The 26,872-nt window shown below is 44.1% G+C and overlaps 1 protein-coding gene and 1 long non-coding RNA gene across 2 annotated transcripts in view; both read right to left on the bottom strand.

The window, feature by feature from the left end:
• Window positions 1-3,223: 3,223 nt before the first annotated feature.
• sox4a (SRY-box transcription factor 4a) lies at window positions 3,224-6,879 on the bottom strand. The gene has a single exon (XM_086062252.1). The coding sequence runs from the start codon at window positions 6,258-6,260 to the stop codon at window positions 5,148-5,150; it is 1,113 nt and encodes a 370-aa protein (XP_085918378.1). The 5' UTR covers window positions 6,261-6,879; the 3' UTR covers window positions 3,224-5,147.
• A 59-nt stretch (window positions 6,880-6,938) lies between these two features.
• The window catches only part of LOC147157690 (uncharacterized), a 114,275-nt gene continuing 94,341 nt past the window's right edge, over window positions 6,939-26,872 (bottom strand). The window contains exon 4 of the long non-coding RNA XR_015091138.1: window positions 6,939-8,826. This is a non-coding gene — a long non-coding RNA (uncharacterized LOC147157690). The remainder of the gene's footprint in view (window positions 8,827-26,872) is intronic.

The following is a 26,872-nucleotide window of genomic DNA, read 5'->3' as shown; positions in this document are numbered from 1 at the left end:
GCTGAGGAGTGATTTTTCCACACTTTATGTTGATCTCAGCTGGTATAGGAGGGCATATGCGGGTTTATATAGTTAAGAGGAAGAAGCACTGCACCAGCACCTTATAAAGAAGCCGAGTTACATTGTAAGATGTTATCAGCATAAGGACAACTTTGCCATGCAAACTTTCCGCTTACGAATTGCGATTGCCTCAAAAGGGGAAAGGCTTTACTATGAATTAACTCATTCACTGCCATTGACAGCTAAAGACGTCAAAAATTCATTTTAATTGTTTTTTTTTTGTTTAACATTTTTTTTCCCATTTTTGTTAACAAGAGTATGAAAACCTAGATTTTTTTTGTACATTTAGAACAGATATAAAATGTGTGATTAATCATGAGTTAACTAGTGAAGTCATGCGATTAATTACAATTACACATTGTAATCGCCTGATGCCCCTAATTTTTAATAACCTTTTCTTTAAAAGAAAAAAACAATATTTTTTAATTTGTAATAAGGTTGTTTTTTTCAAGAAAAAATTATTAAAATTAGAGGTATCGGGCGATTACAATTTTTAAACGTAATTAATCGCATGACTTCCCCAGTTAACTCACGATTAATCGCAAATTTTATATCTGTTCTAATACAACAAAATTCTAGTTTTTCATACTTTTGTTAACAAAAGTGGGAAAGAATGTTTAACTAGAAATAGTTCAAATGAATTTTTTTCATCTATAGCCGTCAATGGCAGTGAATGAGTTAACTCATTCACTGCCATTGACGTCAACAATTCAATATTAATACTATTTCTATTAGTTTCACATTTTTTCCCACTTTTGTTAACAACAGTATGAAAACCAATTTTTTTATTGTTAATTTAGAACAGATATAACATTTGTGATTAATCATGAGTTAACTATTCAAGTCATGCGATTAAAAACAATGAAAAATTGTAATCGCCTGATGCCCCTAATTTTTAATAATCTTTTATTTATTTATTTTTAATTAGGGGAATCAGGCGATTACGTTTTTTTTATTGTAATTAATCACATGACTTCACTAGTTAACTCACGATTAATCACACATTTTATATCTGTTCTAAACGTACAATAAAAAATCTATATCTAGGTTTTCGTACTTTTGTTAACACAAGTGGAAAAAATGTGAAACTAATAGAAATAGTTCAATTTTTGACGTCTATAGCCGTCAATGGCAGTGAATGAGTTGATAGCACAACCCTGACCGTGTGTCACAACTGGAGGGGTCACAGATGCACGATAAGGTTTGCAAGGCGGCCTCCAATTGTGACATGAACGGCTGACCATCATCTGCAAGTGAAGATCTTGCAGTTTACCTGTATAAACGCAATTTTTCACACGCCATTCACAGTACATGATTGTCGATCAGGCAGCTTGGGAAGTCGCCATGAGGTGGACTTAGAAAAATTCAATTCATTCTCATCTCCTGGACACTAGCAAGGCAATTTCTGCTTCCACAATGGCAAACGTGTGCGCTTACACCACCCGGAATGTAATGGGGATGAGGGGAGCAGCTTTGATTGGTCGGGAGCTGGCTGCATTCCATCCCACTTTTGCACAAATGCTTCCTGACACATACGCATTTGTGCAAACGTAGAATTAGAAAATAGGGCCTGAAGTCTCGTTGTGATTTTTTTTTGCTGCTGGACCTTTTGCTGTGAATATAAATAGATCCGTTGTACTTGTTGCTGGTGAAGGCACACAGGCCACAATATTAGGTATAGTATTTCAAACTTCATAAAGATTTGTACTGAGAAGGGATTCCGATATCTTATTTAGGTACATGACATGATCTCATTTCTACTTGCTGTAACATTGTGTTGATATCTCAGGCCTGTTGACCCACAAAAGATACAAATCAACAAAAGTAAGGCAGAGAAGGTCAAGGGTCGCATCCCGCCATGCTCTCTTGAAGGCAATTTGTGTATGCGGATGACGAGGCCACTCCACATCGCCGCCATCACATGTCAAACACACCTCGCGCACGACTTCCCGTCTGATGTCAAGCCCGTCGAAGACATCCGGGGGACGATGTTTTTTTGGTATGTTGACCATGCCTTATCTTTCTCATTAGCCGGCCCCGAGATGTCCCGGCACTCAAACACACACACGGGGAGAGATGGAAATAATTACCATTGTCTCTTGTGGAACAGGGCGTAAATTGATACACACTAAATACTGCACCTTAGGGGTGTCTTTCTCTCGGTTTCTCATCATATGTAGCAGACAAATGAATGCATCCAGAAGGAATTAATTGGATTTGGGAGCAGTCTCCGGCACGAGCACCAGGACAGACAAACACCCTCTGCCCCCCACCCCCCACCCCTCCCTCTGTGCACACACTCACCTCATTCTCCTCCTTTATTCCAGTCATGCCTTGCAGAAATGTCTGCCTGCCCCCACCCCCCACCCATGGATCAGTCTGTGTCCCTTATTACACACACACACACACACACACACACAATGGCACGCTGGTCCCGAGAGGACAGTGTTACCATGGCAGCCACGTTTTCTGCACGTGTAGTACGAGACGGGAGAGGGTGAATGAGACCACTCCTATCGATTTGCCGGCCGGCTATTGATTCAAAGTCTGATACGGCCCAGCGCAGCAAACGCGCATGCGTAGTCAACAGGGCTGGGCTGGCACCAGAATATATATATATATATTTTTTTTTTTAATCGGCCCTGGCATTTTGACTTAAGGCCGCTGGCCCAGCCCGACCCGGCATAGTTCTGCCACAAATGTTGGTTCAGTTTGCTGCCCCGTTTTAAAAAGTACTGCATCGGCTCCAAAAGACGCCGACCCACCGGGCATCTGTCCTATACGCCAGATGGCTAGTCCAGCCCTGGTAGTCACACTCACACCGAGGGCACCACGGACTTTATATATGAACAGACTGTCAATAGGACCCTTGTGGCCAGAGGGCAGCCATTTTACGTTGCCACTTTTACTGGCAACTTCTGGTATTTTATTGACTTTGTGTGTTTTAAGCTAGGAACCCTGTATTGAGTCGCGAGAGCCTCGCAGAGAGAGCTAACTTCACCGTCTGCATCGACCATTCAGATATTTTGACTCAAAGATGTTAGATGGCTGTATTATGTCAAAATATACCTCTGTCATATGATTTTATTTTTTTAATATATATAAAGGACCCATTCCTCACATTTGTTGTGATGTGGCTTAAAAAAATACAAGAGCAGGCATGTTGCACTTTTCAGTTCCAGCTGATTTTATTTCCTTCACCGAGGAAAAAAAATACAAATAAAAACAACAATCTGTACAGAGGTCTGAGAGGCAGTGATTGACCCAAAACATTGGCTGTTTTTTTTTCTTGTAATAAACAACAAAACAATATTGGCATGATTGGACACAACATGGTCATACACAGCATATTGCACAAATGAAAAAAAAAAAACGAAACAAAAATAGAAAAATGTCTCGGAAAAAAGAGAAACTCTCGGACCCACAATCATCTCCAACGTGTCCAAGGATGGCTGTCCTAGTGCCTGTCGTTGATCATCATACATAAAAACACACAATCTTTGCTTATAGTACAGTCAGTTTACATAAATATCTTCATGTTATTATTCTTTTAAAAATCTTAAACACAACAGCTATAGCTACATATACCTGAATCTGAAATACAAATGCTATTTTGCCATGCCATAATATAGGAAAAACAATTAGCCTTTTGCTATACTTAGCCAACAGGTACAGAAATGTTAAATACTATTTTGGATGCGGTTTGCGCGAGAACAGATGAAGCACTTCATACACCGTCTTCCCTCCAAAGTCTAGGCAAAGTGGAATGAGAGTGAAATTCAAAATTCCATCCAGTGGTTCAAATAAAACTTATCTGGCAAAGATATGAAACAAGAAGAAGAATGAGAAGAAAAGCACACAGAGGTATTAGCTCTATCTAAACAGTGACACGCTGGGATCTTTCAGTCCTTACAAGTTTAAGATGTGTACTGGAGTAAGACAGTCACCACTCAGCATGGGAGCCTCCAGTGGTGTTTTGTTGACTTGGCTGGTGAAACTGGAGTCACTGTGCCATTAAGAAGCATGTGGGTAAATACTGTAAACACGGTGTGAGGTCAGATTGTGCCAACCCAGCCCGCCCAGCCCCCCTTTTTTTTTTTTCTGGAAATGTAGATCCAAACAAACAAAAAATGTTGGAGGCTACCCATTCGCAGCCCCTCCCCTCCATCGCAGCCCCCCCCCCTTTGACTTTCCATAGATTTTGTACAAAAATACAAGTAAAAAAATCATGACGCACTCAAAAAGTGAGAGAGGTCACACACTTTTAAATAAGAGACACTTCTAGCCCTTCCGCGCTGGATACAGACAAGTGTATGTGCACACACACACACGCACGCACGCACACACACAAACGAGACCTGTACGAGAACAATACTTCTATGTATAAAAAAATTTGGCCGGTATAAATACATCAATATAAAAAAGTCATCTTGACACAGAGGAACTAGAAACTTGAAGCACTAGGCAGAAAGGATGCAGACTGGGATGGGTGAGGGGAGGGGAGGGGGGCGTTGGTCCTGAATTGTGCACTGAGTGTTGTAAGAAAGCTGAGAAAGGTTTTCTGGAGTCTGATTTGTTTTTTTTTTTAAAGTCCTGCCGTTGAAAGAGAAGCTGGTGATCGTGAATTGTGTCCAACCGAAGGTCTTACGCGTTGCGTCATTACGCAGCAATGAACATTTAACAACAGCTAAATCCTCCTCATTCAGGAGAGCATGCGTGTTGATACTGGAACTACTTTTTCAAGGGGGGGGAGGGACAAAAAAAACAACACCACCTGAAGTGTCTCTTTCCCCCGAACGCTAATGTTCAGTTTATTGTCCTTCTCATCCTCTTGGGGATGAATTTAGAAGTCACTTTCACTTCTTTCTGCTTACATTCACTCCTCCTCTGTGTCCAAATGCAAACTAAGCATTTTTTGTTCTCCCCCCCGCGCTTGCGCGCTCCCGTCTGTGAGTAGCGCGCACACGCACCGTCTCCTCTTTCCACTCGATTCCGTCAAAATGGCTCCGGGAGGGACGAGAGGGGGTCAAAGAGTTCAAAAACTCGGGAGGGTTTCGTCGCGGTTCTCCTCGGCTCGGCTGCAGGTTTCAGTAGGTGAACACCAGGTTGGAGATGGTGGACTCCAGCCAGTCTCCTGAGATCATCTCGCTCACCTCCCGGGTGCAGTAGTCTGGGAAGTCGAAGTGGGAGCCGGCGCCGCACTCCCCGAAACTCCAGTCCAAGTCCCGGTCCAGCTCGGCGTCGGAGAAGCCCATGCCGCCCAGAGACATGCTCTCGTAACCGGGGCTCGGGTTCAAGTCGATCCGCTCGTCTTCAAACTCCTCATCCGATGAGGATGAGGAGACGGACGAAGAGTGCGAGGCGGAAGGCGTGGGGGAGGACGCGCGGGAGTACCTGAGGCGCGCGGTGGGGGACGACTCGCTGCCCCCGGGGCTCTGCTCCTCGTACAAGCTCAGCGGGTCGTTGGACTCGGCCGAGCTGCTCAGGGTGGGACTGGCCGGGACTCCCACGGAGGGAGGTCCGCTCTCGAGGCTCCCTGCCCCCGCGAAGGTGAAGCTGCGCCTCGCCTCTCCCGCGGTGCGCTTGTCGGGGATCTGTCTGGCCCCAGACACTGACCTGGATTTGAAGAGGGTCTGGTGGTCGCCACTGGGGGACGCGCCGTCCAGACTCGGGGGGCTGCTGGTGGACTTGCCGGCTGCGTGCTTGTGCGCCCGGCTCGCCGCTTTGGCCGCGGGGCTTCTCTTGGCTTTGCTGCGCTCCGAGCTCTTCTCCCCGCGATCCGCCTGCTGCTTGCTCGCCCCGCCGCCGGCGGATTTGACCTTCTTCCTGGGCCGGTACTTGTAGTCGGGGTAGTCGGCCATGTGCTTGAGCCGCAGCCGCTCCGCCTCCCGGATGAAGGGGATCTTATCGGCGTCTTTGAGCAGCTTCCACCGCTTGCCCAGCCGCTTGGAGATCTCCGCGTTGTGCATGTCCGGAGACTGCTCCATGATCTTTCTCCTTTCGATCTGCGACCACACCATGAAGGCGTTCATGGGTCTCTTGATGTGGCCCGTGGGGGTTTTGCACCAGGCCAGGTCGCTCCGCTCGACCGGGGCGGGAGACGCGTCCATCTCCAGGTCCATCTCTCCGCTGTCCGTGGAGTCGCCGGCTGGGGAAAGAGCGTGAGCGCTCATGTGCTGCTGCTGCTGCTGCTGCACCATCCTTACTCGAAAGTGCGTAAAAAGACCACCGCTTGTTCCTATCACACCGCTTGATAAAAACTAGAGCCTCGCGACGGCAACAACAACAACAAAAAAAGTTCCCAAGTCTCTCTTCAGTCTCAGCTCGGAACCCTTTTGGGCTCAATTGACTAAAAAAAAAAACGGAGAGAGAAAAACGAGGCGAAGTCAACTTTTCAACTGCCCGTGCGGCTGAAAACTCGACCCGCTGGACTGAGGACGCGTCGCTGTGGACGGCACCAGTGCAAGTCCCTCAAGTGGACGTCAGCAGCGCGGCTTGTGTGTGCGGTTGAGGAACCATGTGGTTGAATGGAGCAGCTGCGCTTTCTCATAGTCTCCCCGTTTTCCTGCGCGTTCTGTCAACGTTACTGTAAACACAACAAGGAGCGCCGCGCGCTTTTATCGCTTCTCGGCGAGGCGCGGCGGCCAATCGGCGCCTGTCGCCATCCTCCGCTTATTCACTCGGGCCACGCCTCTCGCCCTCGGATTGGCTGGGCGAAAAAAAGAACACGGGCAATAATAATAATAATAACGTGCAATGAGGATCGGTGTGTCTGACCTCATTCCTGTCAGACTGTAGAAGGGAGACAAACTTAGTGTATTTATTGAAGCTCAGCGGGCTTCCCCCCCCCCCCCCCCCCCTCAAATAAAAATGTGCAATAGTGAGGCAATGAAAAGTGTGATGGAGGGGGAGACCAACCCACCAACACATTCACAGCCTCTATTATGCATCACAGCCTCTCACGTAACATAACATCACTGTAAACAAGAATCTGTGTTTACACTTTGAATTGCTTTAATCCGTATAGTCGAGAACACCAAAACATGATGTTTAGGCGCATCTAACGAGCACATTAAAGAAATAAAAACAGCGATTGTGTTCACCCATCTCAGCCCTCCAGCTCCATTCTGTTCACATGTTCATGTCATGTAGGATCGCATTACAGTCGGTGTCGCTAGATGTCAGGCTAGAGCCAACGGGAGCTGATGGAGTGTGTACGCCGTGCAAGAATGTGTGTGCGTGTACAGTAGTTCTGTATATGCAGAGCTGCTTGTCATTAAAAACAGAGATGATGTCATGCTCAGCGGTGGTTGACTGGGATGTGCAGGAACTTGGTGCCATTGCCTTGCAAAATAAATGCATTTATAAGCATATGCATGTTTTTAGTATTTTACTAAACAGTGTCTGTTAACATCATGTTAGTGTTTTTCAAAGTTATTTTAGAAGAATTAAGTCATGGTGGAAAATGGAAGAATGGATTTTCACATAAAACTACAACTTTATTGATAAAATATATCCACCTTATTGTAATTTGATTCTTGTAACATTTGATCTTTATCTATCCTTTTTCAACAGCGCTTGCCATTGATTGGATCGTGAGCTGGCCAATCCCAGAGGCGCACACCCTAGACTGGTTGCCAGCCAATCACAGGGCTCATATAACAAACAACCATTTGTGTATATGGAAAATTTTAAATTTGGACACTAAAAACAGTTGGGTCAAAAGTAACTCAATTATGGATAAATAAATTTAAAAAAATGGACCGATCGACTTTATGGGTCAATTTGACCCAAATTTTTGGGTTGTTTTAAACAAAATGACCCAATTTTTTTTACCCAAGTAAAGGATCAAGCGAATATTTATCAGTTCCATTTCTTGACCCAAACTTGGGTCAAATAGACCCAAGTAAAGGATTGGCCGATTTTTGACCCATAGGGTTATTTTTGACAGTGTAGAATTAGTTTTTTTCCCCGTTCATAATCATAACTTCATTACAGTGAATCCTTGCAAATTTTGAATATTTCATTTGCTGAAAAACACACCTCCTGTGCATGTGGAATCTTGGAGCTAACAGAGTTGAGAAGCTTCATTTAGACAAAAGCAGTGCTTTGCTGTCATCTCACAACATCTATTAGCAATTATAAAACTTTTTGGGTGGGCGTGAATTACTCAGATGTTATCTATTTGGGTCTGGAGCCCCCAACATAAACCACTGTGCGACAGTTTATTTGAAAAAGTATGCGCGCTTCTTATAGCATTTGTGCTCGTTAGCCTAATAGCATAATTGCCCAAGTTATTTTGGGGATTTTTGGAAAACAAGAAAAAAATAATAATAATCTAGTTGCACACGGACACGAAAGAAAAAAAATAGCAAGCTCATTCGTATATTTATTGATATCGTGACATTAATTAAAAAAATGACTTGGGCCAATGTGTTTTTAGACTAACAATACGAATAATAATGAGCTCATTCTTCAATCCAAACATTACAAGCACTCACCTGCCACCAATATGTGTGACCCACTTTTCTAATAGCCCACATGTGTGCTCCAACAGGTAAAGCGGGTCTACCTGCAATCTTATCTGGCTGCGTGAGCCGCAGCTGCCAGGGGAGTTTCCACTATGTCACCGGCAGACGTCCCCGCTCGGGCGGCACGATGTGAAACGCCGTCGCGCTGGCCTATCGCCGCGCCATCTTCACCGCCGCAGGATCCGTGTGTTTACCCCCAAATACAGCAACACTTTGTCTGGGCTGGTGTTGACGCCTGCGGGGATAGTGTCATGATGAGAGAGTGCAGCGGGAGAAGGAGACTTCAACAATGACTTCATAAAAAAAATAAAAAAAAGGAGCGTGCGGTGCTGGTTGCGGTGCATGCTGGTATTAAAAGCTGTTGTGGGTGCTTTTCTGAGACTGGTGTTGTCGTCTTATGCTTCTGGGTATTAAGTAAGAGGACATTTTGGGATAAGGATTTTGAATGACTTATTTGTTCTTTTACAAGAACTATTTACTTGTTAGGCTCAGCAGAACGCAACCACTTATACGTGACAAATCATTTTTGCATGCATTTATCACAAACACTGCTTACAAACAGGGACATTTATTGGGCTTTTGTGGTGAAATTCCAGGATTCATTTAAATCAGGAGTTGTCAAAGTTTTTTTTTTTTTTTTTTAGAACAAGTACAACCTCCCAAAAAACAGGACAATGTTTTGGTGTTATTTGTAAAATGTATTGAAGTCATTCATTGCCATTGACGGCTAAAGATGACAAAGATCCATTTGAACTTGGCCTGCAGTCGGCTAAATGTCTCATGGCGCAGTCGCCTCAAATTTCCATATTCGCAAAAATAATAACAAATGGAAATGGGCATAAGTCATGTGCTTGTTTTGGGCATTTTCACAAAATTTGCTTACAAATTTCACATTTGGACGCTGGCCCCATTTTTGAACAGTTTACCATGTGCATTGCAGAGTTTAAAAAAAAAGTCAAATTAACTTGAACTGTTCCGGTTCTAGTGCCTTTCAGGTTCATCATGAATATTCGCCCGGAATCCCAATACGGCTAAACGTTTGTGTTTGGCAGATATTAGAAACAAGACTATCTCAGGTGTTCTAATTAATATTGTGTTTGCGGAATATGAATAAAGCAGTAAAATGTACCCGTTTTTTTTATCCATCTCAGGGGGCAGCCATTTTGTTACTTGTTGACTGAAAATGACATCACAGTTGCTCATTAATGTCTATTAAAGTTTTTTTTTTTTTTTTTTGTTTTTTTTAAACAACAGTTAGTTAGAAACATCCATACTTTAGAACTTCATAATAAAATCTTTAGAGCTGTAAGTTAGTGTATAGCCCTAGAGCCAGATGCAGGCACGTGACTGTGTGTGTGTGTGTGTGTGTGTGTGTGTGTGTGTGTGTGTGTGTGTGTGTAACCCCGTTTCTCCACAGACAGATTTATGATCCCGAAGCCTGTGGCCGATTGGCTCAGAAAGACAACGCGAGCGAGGGTAAAGTGCGCCTTTCTCCCGGTGCAGTCAAACGGAGGTATTCATTACAACGCTCTCGCCGCCCTTTCCAGCTGCCTCGGAATGACGCGCCAGTTTGACCTGCCTGCTCGTCATCTGTGGGTCAAACACAATGAGGCCTTTGTGCGCACGCCTCCGAGTGTAAATGTGCCCGTACGTGTGTGCGTGTGTGTGTGTGTGTGAGATTGCGTCCAGAATTGGAGACTTGCCAAGGATTGGAAGTTTTATAAACCAGCGGGAAGTCCCATCCACCCTTGCAGTCAAATAGAGAAAGTGAAGACTAAGCAGAGATTTGCATACGCGCACGTTTTTTCTCTTTGTGACTCATGCTTGGGTCACTTTGTCCCTTGAGTGTTTTTGTGTGGATGTGTCAGACGGTGCAGGTGGCTATCGCTCCATTGCACCCACCTAATGCTGTCAGCCCTTACATAATACTAACTTTTTCTTTTTACATTGGGCCATACTGGACCAAAAAGCTTTTCTTTGGAGTTTTTCTTACATTTGGCCTTGCTTTTATTACAGCGTGGTGTGGTTTTGTTGAGTGTGTGTGCTTGTACAAGTTGAACTAGTTTGACCTAATATTATGCAAATACGTTATGCAAATTAGAATTCGGAAAAGGGCGCAAATAAGGAAATAAAAGGAATACTAAGCATCTCATTGGAAGTGGTCAAAAAGATCACCCTTGGTTTTTATCAGACCACAACATATTTCCCAAATGATTTGGGGGAGAATTGAGACAGGTAGAAGCATGTTAGTGGTCGCCTCATGCAGCCCTAAGTCTCGTTTTTCCTCAGATGGAATTGGGGCTTTAGGACTTTGTTCTGCTGAAAGGACTTTCACCTTTAAAATGACTCAAAATTAAAAGAATATCTGAGTTCTGTAAAGTTATATGGAAACCTTTGCCTGTCTGTTTATCTTTATGAGAAAGATGGAACAAATGACAGTGGATCCTTTTTCTGCCAGATGTGGAAGAAGGTCCGCCCTGGCCAAAATAGCCGCTTTCGCATCAGCCAGGCGACTTCGCCCCGCCCACGTAACAACGTGCGAATCCACGGTCTTAACTGGATTCTCATAATAACTGTGCCAAAGTATAGGCAAGTAAAAAGGGCACAGTGATTATATATTTCATGATATAATGGCCTAGCTCAAGTCACCTATCTAATTACGTGTGCCAAAGAGGCCTAATCTTACAGTTCAGACCAGAATCCTATTTCAGAGGCGAGGAGTGCCACGTTTAGCAAGCCTCAAATTGTCCGAAAGAAGGCATTTTTCATTGACCATCCATCTTTGACTGCATTAGTCCTCACTAGGGTCGCAGGTGAGCTAGATCCTATCCTAGTTGACTTTGGGTGAGAGTTGTGGTAAAACCCTAGAGTCCAGGGCTGGGCACACTCGGTCCTCGAGGGCCTGAGTCCTGCAGGCTTTGGATGTTTCTCTTCTCCAACACAGCTGATAAACAATCAGATCATCAGCAAGCTCTGCATAAGCTGATCGCGATCCTGTTGATTGGAATCAGCTTTTGTTGGAAGAGGGAGTCCCTCCAAAACCTGCAGGAGTCCGGCCCTCGAGGACCGAGTTTGCCTACACCAGCCCCTAGACTGATTGTCAGCAAATCGCAAGACATATTGAGACAACGAACCTTTCCCTTAACATTCTCACCTATGGATGATTTTGAGTCTTCAAATGAACCTAAGATCTGTGTACCCGGAGAAAAGCCATGACAGCATAGGGGGGTCGCTGGACTGTGAGTCAGATGTGCTAACCCAGTGGTGGGCAAACTCGGTCCTCAAGGGCCGGCGTCCTGCAGGTTTTGGAGGTTTCCCTGCTGCAACGCAGCTGAACCCAATCAACAGGATCGTTAGCAAGCTTATGCAGAGCTTGCTGATTTGCTGATCATATATCAGCTGTGTTAGAGAAGGGAATCGTCCAAAACCTGCAGGACTCCGGCCCTCGAGGACCGAGTGTGCCCACCCCTGTGCTAACCCCTCCCTACCTGATCTGTTTTTTTTTTCTCAACTGACTTCATATTCCTTTACGGGGGAAAAGTAATGATTAACTCACAAGTCCTCAGAAAAAAGTGACAATAGTGGTCTGTTCACTTCTGATATCCTCTGTGGGTTCAAATGTTCAATAAAGTCTTTTGTTAGTAACAAAGTGGGAGGCGATATTGGTAGGCTCTAAAATTTCTATTACCGTACGTCAAAAGTGGCAAAAATAAGTCCAGCGAGTCCAGTCGGTTGACTGCCACGGTCACACCCATAAAACTTGCCCGTATGCGCACATACGCAAAGCGACGCACAAACTCACCCTCAACGCAAGGCAAGGCAGAGTCAGTGAAGTACCAGACTGCCAGAGTCAAATCAGGAGGGCAGACACACACACACACACACGCACACACATACTGACGCACAACCATCCACTCCAGCAGTCTCACAGCACTTTCAGACACTCCGATACAACAATCTTTTTTGCATTGTATAAAAAGCCAGAGGACTGGGAAGGAGCACGGAGTGGGAGCACAGACGAAGGAGGGGGGAAAGGAAGGAGAGCGATTTCGGTGCATGCACGAGTCGTCAACGCCGCATTTTGTTCTTTCGCAAATTTTCGAGACCGACGCGGTCGCTTGCATCGAGGGGGACGGTCGACATACGATGGACGGATGCACTACGGATACTTTCGATCGCTTGGAGAGAAGACACTTGCTTGGAGTTGGATCCGGCTGGAACAAAAGCTGCATGGAGTAGCATACGGATGGATGTAACATCAAAACAGAAGAGAAGAGTTATTTCGTTTTCGCCTGTTCGGGACGGATCGGAGCGAAGAATTTGTGGGGTCGCTTTGATTTTGGCGGAGAATCGATGTCTGGGAAGAGACAGGGAATCAGGAAGAAGTTAGGCACTGAGGGAAGAAAGATGCTGACAGAATGTACAGGAGGAGGGGGGATGACTGCATGACCCCCCCCCCCCCCCAAAAAAAAAGAAATTATATTGCTGCATATCAGCAAGGACTGCATCGCTTAATCTCCCTCGCTGAATTTTTTACCTTTTGTCTAGTCCTTTCTTTTTTGAAAATTCAGATCCACATGCAAACGACATACGCTGACTAAGCTTTGGAATATACAGACAACCCCGATATAACCTTGCACCCCCCCGTCTCCCTCCTCCTCCTCCTCCTCCTCCCCTTTTACAAGCATAGCATCCTCCGGGCAAGTCAGGTCAGGGGAATGGCGCGTCTGTCCTCACGTAGCCCAGGGAGCGAGCGGTGTCCTCAGCTCGCCCAGCCGCTAGCGGGGGTCGATGAGGCTCAGCCGCGGAGCTCGGAGACCCCTCTGCAGCTCCAGACAGGCTCCAGACGCACTGACCTACATCAGCCTCCGCCAGACGAGCAAAGAGCGGAAGAGAGTGAGGGACGGCGACGAGAGAGGGAGAGAGAGAGAGAGAGAGAGAGAGCGAGAGAGAGAATGACGACGAGGACGCAGAGATTTGCGAGGGTGATCAAATTAACTGCAAGACAAGAAGCGAGCGTTGCAAAATATATAACCTTAAATCCCCTTTTGAATTGATTCCGTTCAGTCCTCACCTTACATGCCTCCCCCCCCCCCTCCCTCGCTCATCCTCCCTCCCTCCCCCGTCAATTTCGTATGATCGGCATCATACCACCCCGAATCGTCTCTCACTGTAGGAGGATTCGTCGTCTCCGGCATGCCGACTTATCCGTCTGCATTTAAAAAAAAAAAAAAAAACAATCGAAGGAGGCAGAGGAGGAAGGTTGGCGCAGGGAGTCGGTTGTCCGCCGCTTGCACTTTTTTTCTGCTTTCAGAGCGAGAAGCTCTGCAGTGCGGCAGAAAGGGAACAGTTTGTGTTCCAGCCGTCACGAGGACATGCGCGCGCGTGCTCAGAATAGCCGCGTTCATTCCTGCGGTGCGTCGTCCTCGCCGCGTGTGATCATTACTCCCCAACAACACTAAACGAGGATCAATTCCAATAGCGAGGCAGACGGATCAGACTAACGGGAGCGCGGCTCTCCAGGGACGCCGTGCGGCAGCGCAAGTCAGTCTCTAATGCAACACAGCTCAGTCACACTAACAATGTCTCCTTTATCCCGAGGTGAACATCAGTAAACCCGGGGGGAGTAAGAAAAGAGGCAGAGCATATTAGAAGGTTTGGTCAAATCTACCCTGGGGTCAACGTATCCTGGTAGGGGTCAGCAACTGACACAGAGATTGGGAAAAATGGAAGGTCGCCCGAGCCGCACAGGGTTAATTTAGTTTTCTCCTCTAAAGCCCTCCTGATTTATTGCGAGCCGCTCGACCTCTCGGTTCATCTGCAGAGGACGGACCCCCGTGTCGAGGCTGCAGACATATTAGACCAAGTGTTTTGCTGAGATTGAACAGATCACAGGAGATAAAACCAAATCCTTTTACCTTTGCTAGTCAGTCACACTTGCGAGACTTCCAAATTGCACCTGTCACTTAAATGACAGCTTCTAACGGAGTAAAAAGCTTATGTGCTGCTGACGTCTGGCCTAAAGATCGTGTTAAACAACTTTGGCAGTAATACGTGAAATAAATGGATACGTTTGCGGCGAGCTGTTTCTCACTGCTCGCCCGATTATAAGCTAAGATATTTCCCTTTCAAGGAAACTAGAAATTTGTGTATGGAAGCTGAGAAATACTGCTGCTTGGGTGAAATACCAAAGAAAAAAATCGAGGACTAAAATGGACATTCAGACGGCTTACAATTCCCAGATACAACACAAATCTGTCCGCCATCTTAATTACGCCAATAATTTAGGAACACACGGTAAATGGTTTCAGAGAGTTAGCGGTAATAAGCCCGAGGTGTGTGCATCTCTTCAAAAAAAGGCGATTCGATACGGTTTTGATACTCAGGGTGCAAAACGATTCAAGAGCGGTTCCATTTGAAAGTGGAATGATTCGATTCGGTTCGATATAATACGAGAGGGTATGGCGCAATAACTTGTCAGTAAATGTACATTTCCTTCAATATATCGCTCCAATATTCAATACATATCTCGATATACTTCAAAGAGGAACGATTTGACCCGGTTCGATTCAATCCTTTTAAATCAAAAAATTATTTTCCGGTTCAGACCGGTTTTTGTTACACCCCTAGATCCCAATTACTTTATTGCAGCTGTGCGAGCGCTTGTCTCTGCATTTACACAAAGAGGTTGCAAAATGAAATCTTCTCAAAATGGTGCCGTTCCTTTTGTAACTGGACCAAGTGAGCTCTCGTTTGACGGTATGCCCAACGTGTAATGCATCCGTTGCTGCTTTTCAAAAAAAAACATTCAACGCTGTCGTCTATTTACTTAAGCATACAGACGACGGTGGTGCGTTTCCTGCTGCTTGATTATGGTTGAAACTCTGGACTGGCGCAGTCAAATTTTCAAAGTCGTGTGCCGATTGAGACAGATAGAGACGACAATGTATATGTTGGCTTTGGAAGGGAGTGATCAGGTCCAGATGCAAAGAAAAGTGGGTCACCACACTCAACGTGTGCCAGACAGTTTGCTTCCCTGCATGTACACTGCTTGCGATATACATTCGAAGAGTTGCCAAGTCAGACCATTTCCCTTCCCATCTCCCAAAATAGACTGAGTGCATCTGTCAACGACCATCTGGCAAATATCTAACATAAGCACACATCCTATATGCATGCATGCACGATTCCCCAACTGAAAATGGCTCCAGCGTCACAACAGGGTACATCTCACGTCTTTTTGTCATCGGAATCCTCCTTCTCCGATGACGCCCAAACTAGTAGTTGCCGTAAAACCCCCAGACCCTTTCATGCCGAGCTCCTGCCATCTCAAACAACAGTGTGGTTTGCTGCACGGATCTTTGATGAAGCGTTTCAACACTACTGAGGCCACGAGGGATACTGTTGGATCGGGACCAGCTTGATCTCCTCTGCAGGACTTTGAGAAGAAGAGTTTGTTAGGATATTTGAGGCTTGTTTGCTGAGGCTTTATTTGCATTCTCAACCGCGACATATTATCAAGGCCAAAAGTCTGCCAGTGGAGTTTTCCACATAGGAGAACTTTGGTGGAGCAGTTTAGAATGTGGGCATGGAACTGAAGGGCCCCGGGTTCAAAGACATTCATTGGGATGTACAGCTGAGCAAGGAAGGAGCGGTTGAAGGTTTTAACTGAAGGCAGATCAAGAGTGGACTGTTTTGTCAGGCTGTTGAGAGAAATGAGTTTTGGAGCCTGGAAAAGCAAACATGGAGTAAATGCTGGAACTGGTTTCTGTGTAAATTATTGCAAATCATCCTTCCTCATTGAAATGAATTGAAATTCCATTAATGTGTTCCAGTCTCAACAAAATCCGAATATGCTTGTAATGTGTTATTTAATGTATCTATATACATCTGTTGGTCACTATGTTCAAAATTTGCTTTCACTTTTAACACTCATTGGGGAGCTGTGGTACTTTTTGTCAGCAGCCCAATGTGAAAAATTTGTTCAAGACATAAAAATGTGTTTTAATCCTAATTCTGCCTACTGTCTATCTAGAAAAAAAACCCCACAAACTGAAAATACATGACAGACTTTTTCCTCCCCTCCCCTTTGCCTTCAGCTTTTCGTCTGCACTTCACATGTTACAAATAGTGACAAATGACGTCGCTGTGAGGGTTACGGGATAACAGCAATATCTAGATGAACTCAGAGCATGTAAACAATTGGGAGCAGACAAATACACACACACACACACAAACGACTGGGCTAAGAGAGGAGACCATGATTCGAGCGGACAGCCAGTGTCAACCCATGGGGCATTTCAGCAGTGTTATGATGCGTAATCATTCAGTTGTCTAAGGAGGTGTGTTTGCGTGCGTGTGCGTGTGTGTGGATGTGACAGCGCCGCCACGCACAGGTCATTCCATAGCAATGCCCAGGGTGCATTGCATTGATTAGCGTCTGAGTGTCGGGCACATCTTGAGGCCGCGATGTAGCAGCGCCGCTGCGATGACAAGGGTGGAGGGATGGTGGGGAGTGTGCGTGGGGGGGGGGGGGGGGGTACTTTTGTGTTCTTAGAGAGGCGGATGCCCAGTATATGTGTATGTGTGTGTGTGTGTGTGTGTAGGGGGGGGGGGGGGGGGGGGTATTATTATTCCAATCAGACATTCTAAGGAATATAGTAAAAGAAAGAAAAGAAAGGTATATTCAGTTGAAACTAGTAATGAATGCATTTTATTTTCACTATTGCAATTGTGGAGTAGAATGATGATATGCCACAGATTAAAAATGTGCCCATCGCCCTTCATCTTGTACGCAGCCAAAACAAAACCACAAAATACGATGTGAACGACAAAGCCCTTTTCACACTGCATTTAGCAGGGCTCAGTGTGCCATCCTTCTAAGAACATTTGGGTCAAAAATAACCCAACAATGGGTTATAAAAAATGGAGTGATCCTCTACTTTGAGTCAAGAAATTGGTCTTTTAGTGTAAAGCAACTCCTAAATATTGGTCAGATCCTTTACTTAAAACTTTAAACAACCTAGAAAGTTGGGTCAAATTGACCCATAAAATGGATCGGTCCATTTTTTATCCATAATTGGGTTAGTTTTGACCCAACTGTTTTTAGAGTATGTATGTGGCGAGGGGCAGGAACCACGAAATGGAGCGTGGATGGTGGCACGGAGATAGTATATTTTTATTATTATGGCAAATGTATTTATGAGTAGCGGCATGACTAAACAATCCAAGTTTCTACCGAAATACTGCAATAGTTTTTCTTTGTTGCTCGTGTCTTGGTCATTCTAAAATAGAGCAAAATCAGGGCTTTTCTTTGCAGCAATGAAAGATATACCACTTCCTGGTAGCTTGCTATGTCATGACTTTCAAATATGGACATGCTGGAAACCGGTCATTTCACGTTGCCACACTTTCCCACTCAGTGAGTGCAGTGTGAAAAGGGCAGAACATTGATATGCCGTTACATCTGGGACTCTGTCAATTAAAATGTCCTCAAACAATAGAAAAACGAATTTTGCAAAACATTTTGGTAGAATAAATGATTGTTTAATTAATACTGACTGAAGTAGTGCTTTGGCGCCATGTTGTGGCATCTCGGCGCAAAGGATGTATGTTGAAGTGAGGAACTTTTAGTTGGGCCATAACCTTGTCGAATACAATTAAAGCATTGTGGCATCTTATAGGCAATTACCTTCACCTTTTTTGGGTGGACGTCAATTAACTTGCAGATCTTCACAATTCACAGCAGGGCTAATTTGCAAAACAAATCAATCAGTACACTCGATTTGATTATATTTAAAAAAAAAAAAAAAAAACGTATTTAACAACCGTCATGTGAAAACAAGATCAATCTATGCACCAGCTGCAGTTGGTTACGTGAGCCTCTCTCAACAGAAAGCGGCGAGAGAGTGCGCAGATTTGTTTGTTATACAACACTGAGTCAGTGCGGGGAGCTCTACAGTATGTGCAGTAAAAACACAGATTTGGCAAGCAGCCTAAGCTTGTTTAATGGTAATTGTCACATTAAAATAAGTGCACTCATATCGGACCAGCTGAAACTGGCCTGGACTGACCAGTCCTAAAAGGAAAACAAAAATAATAATGATTTAGTAATGTTGTTGAAGCCTAGCAGGGATTTTTCGAGAAGAGACGGGAAGAGGGAGGATGAGACGGAAGACAGAAATAAGGGCTGTTTGAGTTCGCACCCGCACGTACACAAACAGTACGGTATGTCTGTGTGTTCGCTGCCTCACATTTTCTTTTTCGCCTTTTTTTTTCCTGCCTCGGTCTCCCCCAGGCTGTGTGTTGCTTTCCTAACCCAAGGAGCCTTATCTAAGCGGGCCTCCTGAGAAAACGCCGAGACAGGGAGAATGAAAACTGCACAGCGTACGGAGGTGGGGGGAGGGGGAGGGGGGGGGGACCCATCAACAGGTCAGCTCTGCCCTGCACACACTAATGAGTCACGCAATCTTTGAAAATGCAACCGCTACAACACTTCAGGACATATTTGTGCAAAAAGCGCCTGCAGGAAAGAAGTCAATTCTTGAAAAAAAAAAAAAAAAAAAAACACACACAAAACAGCTTTAGTGCGCCAAGCAAATCTGCCTCAAACAAACGACAATTCAGCAAGACTTTTAATTGAAATCGACCAATCACCTCAGGTAACTCTTCAGATGTGTGTGCAGCCAACGCCGCAGCGCTTGCCGGCTTGTGGCAAAACAAGCTGCTTATGTGTTATGTCACCCGGTGTGGAGTCATTGCAGGTGAGAAGAAAATCCGCTGATTCAGACCAGAAATAGATCTGGCAAGCTCGTTACCTTAAAAAAGTTGAATTTGTCCTTGTCATGGTGATACTGCAGACACACGCTCACTGGACAATTTGCCCGAGCGCAACCTAATACCCGTCCAATACAAGCTCAAGTTGAGTTTTGGAAATTGAATAAATATGACGTTTTTAATAATCGTGATTTAAATATCAATTAAAATAATCATGATTATTTGTTTAATTAAGACATTTTACACATAACATGGCAGTTTTTTGTTTTTTTTTGTTTGAAATCAAACGCTGTTAAGCTAGCATGATGAAGGTAGCTAACACTGCACTTCCTGTTAGTGCTCTTATTTTGAAACCTATTCACACCACATTCAGTGCATTACTTAGTCGACATCAAAAGTAATCGGAGGAGGTTTTCCCATTATTGCTTTGTTGTCACTACAACTGATATATAGTCAATTATAGACATATTTTCACTATTGGTGGACCGATCTAACCTTGCGCTCGCAAGATTGTATTCTCGCGGTATTTGTGAGTTCACAAACTCCCGAGAATCCATCTTGTACCGATCCCATACATTTCCAGCGATACGGACCAATCACAGAGCGACATTGTATTTGGGGACGGGATATGCAGCTGTGACGAAAACAAGAATCGGCGAACCAAACATGGCGACACCGGCGGACGAATGCGTGGACGCTGTAATTAATTCTGTTCTCGCTGAATTCGTCTCTTGTATCCCACAAATCCGACAACTTAAACTCAACGCCATGATATCAGCTCGTCACAACAGTCGCATGTCGGTGACGACGTTTTCATCCTTTGCCGTGATTGGTCGAAACCAAAGTGAGGTCGACGTGCACACGATTCCGCTTCGTCCAATCAGCTCGAAGTGTTGTACAGCATGCCCCCGCCTTTTTCCCGAGGCAAATCAACGCGGAGCAGTCCCAGACGGATATTGTCGAGAACTCCCTCGAGTGAACCTACTTTGTGACTATTTTGCATTTATTTGACAATAGAAAGAGCTCACACGTACACTGCGGGTTCTGTTGAGAGAGTCAAAACCTCGTCACATAAGGAAAGCTCGCCCATTTTTTCGGCACGTCCCCTCCCTCTTTGCGCTAAGCTGCACATTTACGTTAACGGCACACAACTCGTAGCACGCCGTTGCCTCGGCATCACATTACTGGAGCGTGATGTTCCCAACTCCGGGGGCCAAACTCTGTGGCTCTGTGTGTGTGTTTGCAAACTGCTGAGCACAAGCCAGAGACTGGGTTCACACCGGATTAGCTGCGAGTTGGCTAAACACCAGATAGCAGAGATAACAATGTTTGTGCCCGTAGGTGTGTTTGTGTGCTGGATGAGAGGTAGTGAGTGGGGGGGGGGGGGGGGGGGGGTGTCAGCTGATATCAGCAGGAATAAGCCAAAACACTGATAAGGCTTTTTTCAGCATCGGCACTTCTAATGGTCGGTTGGATGCTAACGAATAGGGATGCTGTTTACTGACCTTTACTTTCAATCGGCAAAGTGAGTGGAGAGGATATAAAGAACGAAAGAACCACATTTCTTTATCCCCCCTCCCACGAGCTCAACTCCAACGGGAGGAGGCCTTCTTCACTTTCCCCCCCTTCCCTCCACTTCCTCTTGTTCACCTTTCCTCCACCCCCCACCCCCCCCCCAGAATAAAGCCCGCAAAGATGAGTATTCATCCCGCTTCGCCGTGGGAGGGGGGAGGTGAATCTTTTAAAAGGCTCCTCGTGTTCCCCAGCCAATCGATTGATGTTGAAGTGTTTAACTCGCAAAGGGGCCCCTCACGTAAACGCCTCAGCCGCCGCCGCCTCCGTTCATGCGCGGGAGCGCCGCAAATCTTCCGCGGGACCCCATTGATGTTGCTTGTTTTACCTGTGAAAGAAGACGCTAATCCCCTTGATGCTCGCCAAGGTGATGTATTCAGGGGGCGAGAGGGGAGGACCGCCTGTCTGTCAGCGCCACATAAACAAAAGATGCCGCTTCTTAGCCAACATGGAAATAAACAGAGGCAAGACATCTCCGGCAAGAAGCTATATTGTACGCGCAAGGTGTCGAACATCCTCCCTGACATATGAATTGTGGGAACGGAGCTGCCCCGACTTGAAACAAACACTAAGAGGATTGGCAGCCTCTGCTGGCCTCCGCGCCCGCCGTACAAACGTTGCCGCAATTCAAGCGCTATTGCAAGTAATACAAATTGAGGCTCATTTTCAATAAGCGGGAGATTATTTCAGCCGCTTTGGCATAAAATGATCTCCCAACAACCATTGTTGGCCGCGAAAAGCGTACGGAGACAGCGAATATGATATCAAAGCAAAGAAAGAAGCTTTGTCATCTATTTAAAGCAGCTGTTTTGAGACGAGCCCTTAAATGCTTGTCAGTCTTGCGGAAGGAAAAAATAATAAAGGACCTTTAGGTACATCTGTAATCTCCACGCGAGGGCTGGAGGAAATATTACAGGTATAATATTGCAGGTCCAAGTGGACAAATCTAAATCATCTGTTTGTTTGTTTTTAACTCTCTATTTGCTTTTCAAGTGACACATATCCAATATTCACCAATAATAATAATAATAATAATACATTTTAGAGGCCATTAGAACTGGGCAGACGCTTACCCCTCTTGATTTAAATGACGGTAATCGCAACATTCAATGTGCGACTGCCTTTGGCAATTACTTTGCTAATTTAATAATATAGTTGTCTATTTACAGCATAATAAATGCTCTAAAATATACAGTGGGTGTTCTTAATGTGTTTATTTGTCATTTATGCGCAGACTGGGGGGATTTGGTGGCATTTAAACGAGTAACATATGTTGTTTTTAACCCCCTTTTTATATGAATTTAAATTCACCATCAGCCATTTTCACTGAAGCAACCCCCTTTCGCTCCAGGTTTTACTGGATTTTTACTGATTTTGCAAGGACCACAGAATATTGTATATTGTTATAAAAACAGAACCTACCAAAATAAAGATTATTCTCTTCTTTCATCAGGAAAAAAAGTATAATTGTATCTGTTTCCGATTTGCAGCAATTATCATAAGAATATAGCTAAGTTTAATCAATATTCACAAACCTGTTGAAAACAATGGGAAAAAGAACTTGTTGCAACATGGCCCTGACTGATCTCTTATACTCTGCTGCCACCTTCTGCCCATTTTTTGGAATAACTACCATTGCTTTATGCCACTTCTTGAGGTCAGAAGCTGCATCAAAGCCCTCTGTATGCTTTTGCATTAAAAACATTTATTTATTTTTTTAAACGTATAAATATGTTTTCGGGAGTCAAGGACAATTAAGTATTAAATAACGTATTAATACGTTTTTGGGATTGAATGCGACTCAAAAAGGTTCTTATAATACGTTCTATGTGGCCCCACTTAAACACAACATTCTGATTAATATTCCGTTTGTGGGATATAAATTAAGCAGCAAAAGCCACCTGTTTCATCCATCTCAAGTGGCGGCCATTTTGTCACTTGCTGTCAACCAAAAAGACGACAAATGACCAATCATGGCTCAGCTCGCAAACATCACATGGCCAAACTTAGAAAACAAGTGAGTCGGGATTGGTCATTACCTGAGCACTGAGCAACTGTGCTGTCATTTTTGGTCGAGTGACAAATCCTACATACAAGTGGCAAAATGGCCGCTCCCTGAGATGGCTAAAAACAGATGGATTTTGCTGCTTTATTCACATTCCATAAACGCAATATGAAGCACAATGTCGGGTTTAAACTAATGTTAGCGCATACAACATATCATTGTAAAGAAATGTTATGACTTGTTTTTTTGTATTCTTTCTTGTAACGCCTCTTCTAATTCTATTTCTGTGAAGATATGTGAGACTGTTTATTTGTCAGTCCAAGTTGGAGTTTACTGTGAATCTAACATATAAGACAAAAAAAAAGAATCAAACATTTTATGTACACCACAATGTTCAACCAAAACATATACTGCAATTTCGTCTCATAAAAGTCTTCTAGCTAATGCTAACATGTAATGGAAAACCTCATAGACAGGCTAACAGAAATTAGCAGTAATGTTACAGTACTTCAAAACCAAACAACTGCTACTTCAGCACACATGGAGAAGCAACACTTAGCTGAGAAACATCCCTCCCTTAAATTCTCACTTTGACTTACGTTGCATCTCTGCCATTACGCCTCAGTGCTGCCAGGCATGAATGTGGCACAAAATGGTACTGCACTGACGGCAGGGTTGCCCGTATAGTGTAAAACAAAAAGCCACCACTTAAAAATCTGCAGTACAACAGGGACACAAAAAAATAACAATCGAACAAAGAAATTAATCAATAAAAACAGACAGTTTAAATAAATAAACAAATTATTTGCCAGCTGTCTGATACCTTAATATTTTACAAACACCACTCACTAGCTTGCTAAGATTAGCAGCAAATTAAACTCTCTCCGTCTTTGTCACCTTCACACATACACATACATAATAAGCACACACACGACTCATCTTCATGTGGGAGTGTGAATAGAGAAGGCTCCAGTCGCCTCTAAATCCCTAAAAGCTGTCATTGACTTCAAACATGCGCACACATACACAAGTCTTCACAGTGGAGTGCCTCTGCCAACGTCTGGCTTTATTTTTTCTATAGGATGCTTTAGATATGGGCCCTACAGCCCAGACCTGCCACACTACAAAGCGCCACTCACTTCATTTCATCTCAATTTAATGTTCTATACACATCAAATAAGCCAGTGCCCCTAAAGTCACATCATTCCCAAAGTTAGATGTGAAAATGTCTTCGTTTTTTAATATGACCTTAAAATGACAGACTTTTTGACGCCGTTTAAGGAGTTTGTATGCATCATTTTGGTCTCAGTGCCAACATAAGAGTTGTACTTACATTTGGAAACTACGTTTTTCAGTGATGTTCTTGAGATATGAGTTTAATTCATTCCAAGATAAAAAATAAAAAAAAAGTGCCTAAAAAATGTGTGCATCTCAAATCATATTTTCCCAGTGATATCAATGGAAATGCCATTAATCCGTTCCAGTCTTCCCCCCAAAAACAAGAACATTTGTTTTTATGAGTTTTGAGGTGATAGTATAAGACAGACAAACGGATACATGGTTCATTGAGATGTCTCAACTCCTCTCAGCTAATCAGTAACGGCACTAATATGAGTTGTTCAATGCAGAGGATAAAGAATATTGGACTGTGAGTACTATCATATTGTTTGTCTATGTGTGTTTCTGGACCTGCACATGTCCAATCACACCACAACATAGCCACTATTTAACATTAGCATTAAGCAACCAGACTCACAGTCTAAGCTATGTGGTTGCTTTAAATACACAAACTGCGATTCTCTGTTTTATGTTGAGCAAATTTCAACACAGAAAAAGCCCAAATCACTATTTTTAAATAGTGTGCAACTTTTCACGTGCGTAATCTTGCCGATGTGGGATTTCTTGTAGATAAGGTATCCGTGTCAAAGTGACACGGTGTGTTCATGTGCATGCGTGTGTGTGTGTGGGGTGAGGGGGCATATAATCTATTCCGTGACCCACATTTATGTGTTGAAAGGCAACAAAACTACACTCCAGCCCTCCCTTCCAATTTCACAGCACATCACTGTCAAGCGTGTGTGTGTGCGCGCGCGCGTGTGTGTGTGTGTGAGAGAGAGCGATAAAAGGACTGAGTTATCCATCTTATCCAGAGGAGATGTTTTGAAAGAAACTATTAATAAATGTATGAGAGCCAAAAGAAAAGGGATCATTCTGCGGCTTTGCAAAAATAATAGCAAGAACAGGAAGGAGGTTTAAGAAGAGAGAGAGAGGGGGGGGGGGGGGAGAAGAAATCACTGCTTGTTAGCATTCTAGCAGACAGTGCTCGCTACGAGCTATACGTCCTCACGGAAAGACGTTATCTGTGGTCAGCTTTCCGATTTATTATTCACAGCTCGGTGAGAGAGAATGGTGGCGAGATCAACAGCAGTCACTTACAATATGTCCTGCGGCGACGGCATCCTATTCATGTGCAAAATAAAGATTAATAAGCAGCGCCACGCATGCCGAGAGAGGCTGCAAAGTTGGCAAAAGCCGGCAGAAGCTCCCAGCTTTGATTTTGAAGGCTTATATCGAATGCAAACTAGATTATGGGAAAATAACACAGAAATGATTTTTTTGATGTATTATTCATTAGCAGGTTATAGATGATAACTATCCAAAATATTAGGCGCACTGAAAGTTTTGTCTTTTAACTCATTGACTCGCAGCCATTTTTACTGACGCAACTCCCTTCGCTCCCCGCTCTTTTACTGGATTTTGACTGATTTTGCAAGGTCCGCAGAATATTCTGTTTTGTTGCTATAAATAATAGAACCTAGCAAAAGAAAGATTAGAGTCTATTCTTTCATCAGGGGAAAAAAAAAGTATAGTTATGTCTGTGTTCTATTTGTCAGCAATTAGCATTAGAATTTAGCTAAGTTTCATCATTATTCACAAACCTGTTGAAAACAATGGGAAAAAGAGCTTGTTGTAATATTGTCCTGGCTGATCTCGTATACTCTGCTGCCACCTGCTGGCCATTTTTTTTGTAATAACTACCATATCTTTAAAAAACTAAAAAAAAAAAAAATTAATTAAATAACGTATTTATACGAACTAGAATATAGTTATACGAAGAACACAAAATGACCATTAACTTTATGATTCCAAGATTTTGGGTCCCAAATACATTAAAGAACCGCTGAATGAAAGTACTATACATATATAACCTAACTGTGCTATATGTGAAAATATACACGTGACACTTAAATGAGAGTATTTCCCTTCTTTGTATTCCTTGGCTACCTTTTGTAGGCTACGCTGTATGTTGCCGTCCATCACCAACTTGCAAGCGCTTTCTTCTCCTCTTCATCTTTTTTCATGTCTGACAGAATGTGTGGACTTTGTTGGCAGCCTGAGGAGATTTGGCTGACTTTTTCTTTTTTTTTGGTTTTGTTCCTCATTAGGTGAAAGCACCGCTGAAAAAGTCTGGTCCAGCACAGTCTACTGTGTCAGAGGGTGTTTTCAAACAGGTTTAAAGCCCTTAGCTGTTCGGTTTGACGTCCATTCAGGCATGCCATTTGCCTTTTGATATTGCTTTTTTTTTTTTTTGTTCTTTGGTAATGAAGGCGCGCGTGCGAGGGATGTCAGTAGTCCAACATGTGAACTTTCTCCGCGTCTGGCGGTATCACACTGAAGCTTAGCCACGCATACAAGCAGCCGAGAAGGGCCTATCGGAAAGAATGGACGGGACCGCGGAGACCTTTTCAAAACACATTAAAACAGGGTCACCTCACTGAGGTCCAGGTTTGTGGTAAAGCGACACATTCGAGGGGAAGCGCAGATGGGGGGGGGGGGGGGCAGGGCTTTCGCATGTGAGTGCACTCTTCACTAAACCTTGGGAAAATGTGCCCTTTCATCACACACTGTATTCCCGTGTGCATCTGTC

This window comes from Leptonotus elevatus, chromosome 19 (assembly GCF_054856555.1).
Source record: "Leptonotus elevatus isolate MCC_2025b chromosome 19, RoL_Lele_1.0, whole genome shotgun sequence".
Classification (NCBI taxonomy): domain Eukaryota; kingdom Metazoa; phylum Chordata; class Actinopteri; order Syngnathiformes; family Syngnathidae; genus Leptonotus; species Leptonotus elevatus.
This window is presented reverse-complemented; position numbering and strand designations above follow the sequence as displayed.